At 47.2% G+C, this 2920-nt stretch overlaps 1 protein-coding gene across 1 annotated transcript; it reads left to right on the top strand.

The window, feature by feature from the left end:
- Positions 1 to 281: 281 nt before the first annotated feature.
- Positions 282 to 2022, top strand: J4E82_001990 (uncharacterized protein; the record flags this gene model as incomplete). The annotated part of the gene is made up of 3 exons (XM_051728294.1): positions 282 to 485; positions 538 to 1550; positions 1599 to 2022. The coding sequence occupies 3 exons, from the start codon at positions 282 to 284 to the stop codon at positions 2020 to 2022; spliced, it is 1641 nt and encodes a 546-aa protein (XP_051591707.1).
- Positions 2023 to 2920: the final 898 nt, after the last annotated feature.

Raw genomic sequence — 2920 nt, 5'->3', positions numbered from 1 at the left:
TCTTTTACTATATGAATATCTTTGTCGCTGTTTGACCTTCGCGCGCGACATGATAGTGGGAAAGCGCGACATCTGTCACCTCGTATAATCGCTTTGGATCGTCGGGTGCTTCTCAGGGCCGACACCAGTGAAGCCGCACCCCCGCGCTCGCGACCAACTCTCCATGGGGCGTCGGACCTGGTGTGCTGGTCATCGATAAGAAGGACCCCCAGCCCGTTCGTGCCTGGGGCGCGCGATATTCCTTTTACACGATTCGCGCCGCATCCACGCTACTTGTCGAGATGCTGCTCGTGCCACCTTGCCGCCTGCCGTGGCAGTTGGCGTGTGTCTTGTTTGCAACCGTCTCCGCGGCTACCATCTCCTCCACCAACACTTCTACCGCGCGTCCAAATCTCTACGATGGCACATTACCGCTTGCTGATGCGCAAGGCGACGGAAACACGATTGCCGAGTTGATCCCATTGACCCAGGAAGCCGCTAAATCAGTTCGTCAAACACTGCGTGTCGCACAGCTTTTCATGCGCTGACTAGGACCAGGTGAAGGGCAACCTATACAATACAAATTACTCCAGCGCTGCTCGAATCTCCAATGACGAAATCGCGTACATCAGCTGTAACATCAACGACTACAACGGCTTCGACACTCCGCAGAGCGTCTTCGAACGGGCTTATACCCAAGCCAACATATCGGCTGTCATACTGTACAGCACGGCGTCCAACTACTGCAACTACACGCAGGACAGCGCGCAAAACATGATCGAGGAGTTTGCTGTATACTCAATGACGAACAAGGAAGATTCAGCGAAGATACTCGGCGCCATCATCGACCTGCCTGCCCACATGAAGTACTTTGTGCAAGTCGAAGGCCGGGATGAGGGAAGCAATAGCGCCGGTGGTAGCAACCAATACCAGCAAAACCCACTTGGTCCTTCGCCGTCCACTGCTGTTGCCATGATCATTCTATACAGTATCACAGGAATCATCACAGCTTTATTCCTCGTCATCATCATTACTGGCGCTGTGCGCGCGCACCGGCATCCGGAGCGATATGGTCCTCGAAACGTCCTTGGCCGACCAAGGCAAAGCAGAGCGAGGGGGTTAGGGCGAGCTATACTGGACACAATACCAATCGTCAAGTTTGGGGAGAAGGAGTCTGCGAAACCTGCCGACGTTGAGTTGGGACCAACAGCAGAGACGGCAGATGTAAATCGTGCAAACGTAGATACTGAAGTACCTAACAGCTTAACCACAACTACGAACCACGAAAATAACTCGCCGGATACGTTGCCCGACTCAACGAGGACGATACAAGCTGCGACACCAAGACTATCGGAAGAGCATCAGTCAGGCATCGCACCTGCACAGCCCGCTGCCACAGGCGTGGGGGCGGGCACAGACAATGCATCGTCAGACGAAGCTCTAGGATGCTCGATCTGTACTGAGGATTTTGAAAAGGGCCAGGATCTCCGTGTGCTTCCTTGCAATCACAAATTCCACCCAGAATGTGTAGACCCTTGGTTGTTGAACGTGTCTGGCACATGTCCATTATGGTAAGCTGCTCTTTGATGCACAATGCTTGGTATGCTAATTCCCATCAGCCGTGTCGACCTTCGTCCTGTGACTTCCCATGATTCCTCCACGTCACAAGATCAAAATGAGCTCGCCCCTCCTCTCAACCCTGAAGCCGATTCATCACATCGCCGCCGTACAGCGCTTTTCGACATCCTCTCTCTTCGTCATCGACCCAACGCATCACCCGAAGAACGGATTGGCGCTCTTCGGCGTCTGAGAGAGCAAGGCAGGAATCAAAGCGGTAATGTTGCAGCAGGCAGTGTCAATGCCAGCGCTGAGGATGTTGCCAGTTCGCGAGATAGGAGAAATAGACGCATCAGTGTCAGGCTAAGCGATGTCTTTACTGGTCGGACGAGAAGAGAGAGGCGGGATGAAAGCCCGGCACATCAAGTAGGACCAGACAGGAGTGAGGCGAACGCCACGTCTGATCATGCTGAACAAAGACCTTGAGCTGGGGCTGTGACGTGCCTTACGATATATACGATGCTTGTATAGTTCATTATTTGTGTGAGCGCTGAGCAATTAGCTCGTTCGGGAGTTTATCAATAGTTGTGCATTCTGCGGCGTTGCGGGATACCATATACTTTTAGCTAGGATATTTGTTGCATACCAATGATAAGAGTGTATATAAGCTATCTATAGCCTACATCTTTTTGTAAAGCAAAGAAAGGCGTCTTAGCTAAAGAGGGATCTAAGAAAACTTTAATACTACAAGGTAAAGACGTAAGATACTACTATAACCTCTTTATATCTTTTAGATTATTACCCTGCTTATAAAGCTTTTAAGGTAGAAATAAATAGAGCAGAAAGATAAAATATAAATAAAATCTTAGTACAAATTCTTTATAAGTTTAAGATACCTTAATTAAAGTTACTTATATAACGCTAGTAAGTAGAGCGCAGCTTAAGCTATACATTTATCTACTCGTTTACTAACTTCTATAGTTATAGTAATTATAGCTAAAGCAAATAATAAATACTTTAAATTAAACTCAATATGTATTTTATACTTTTATTCTATTTATTATAACTTAAAAGGCTCTAAAAGTAATTACATTGCAAGGTTTTAAAACACACTCTTTTTCTAATATTAAACTCTCTAGTAGCGCTCTAGAACTATGTAAGATTTATAGCTTTAGTTATAATTAATAAAGTTTCTAAATAAGTATATATATAGCTATATATAGTAAAGCTAAGTAAGTGTTTAAGAATATACTTCTATGTTACAAGGTAACAAGGAGTTGCTTCCTTTTGTTATGCAGGCCGCAGGAAGGAAGACCATCGGGATAGCCGCGATGGAAGGTCGCTGATCCAAGGCGGGGCCTGGGATCACGTGACGTGCCATCAC

Source organism: Alternaria postmessia (assembly GCF_024291825.1).
Source record: "Alternaria postmessia strain BMP 2775 chromosome Unknown scaffold_8, whole genome shotgun sequence".
Lineage (NCBI taxonomy): Eukaryota > Fungi > Ascomycota > Dothideomycetes > Pleosporales > Pleosporaceae > Alternaria > Alternaria postmessia.
This window is presented reverse-complemented; position numbering and strand designations above follow the sequence as displayed.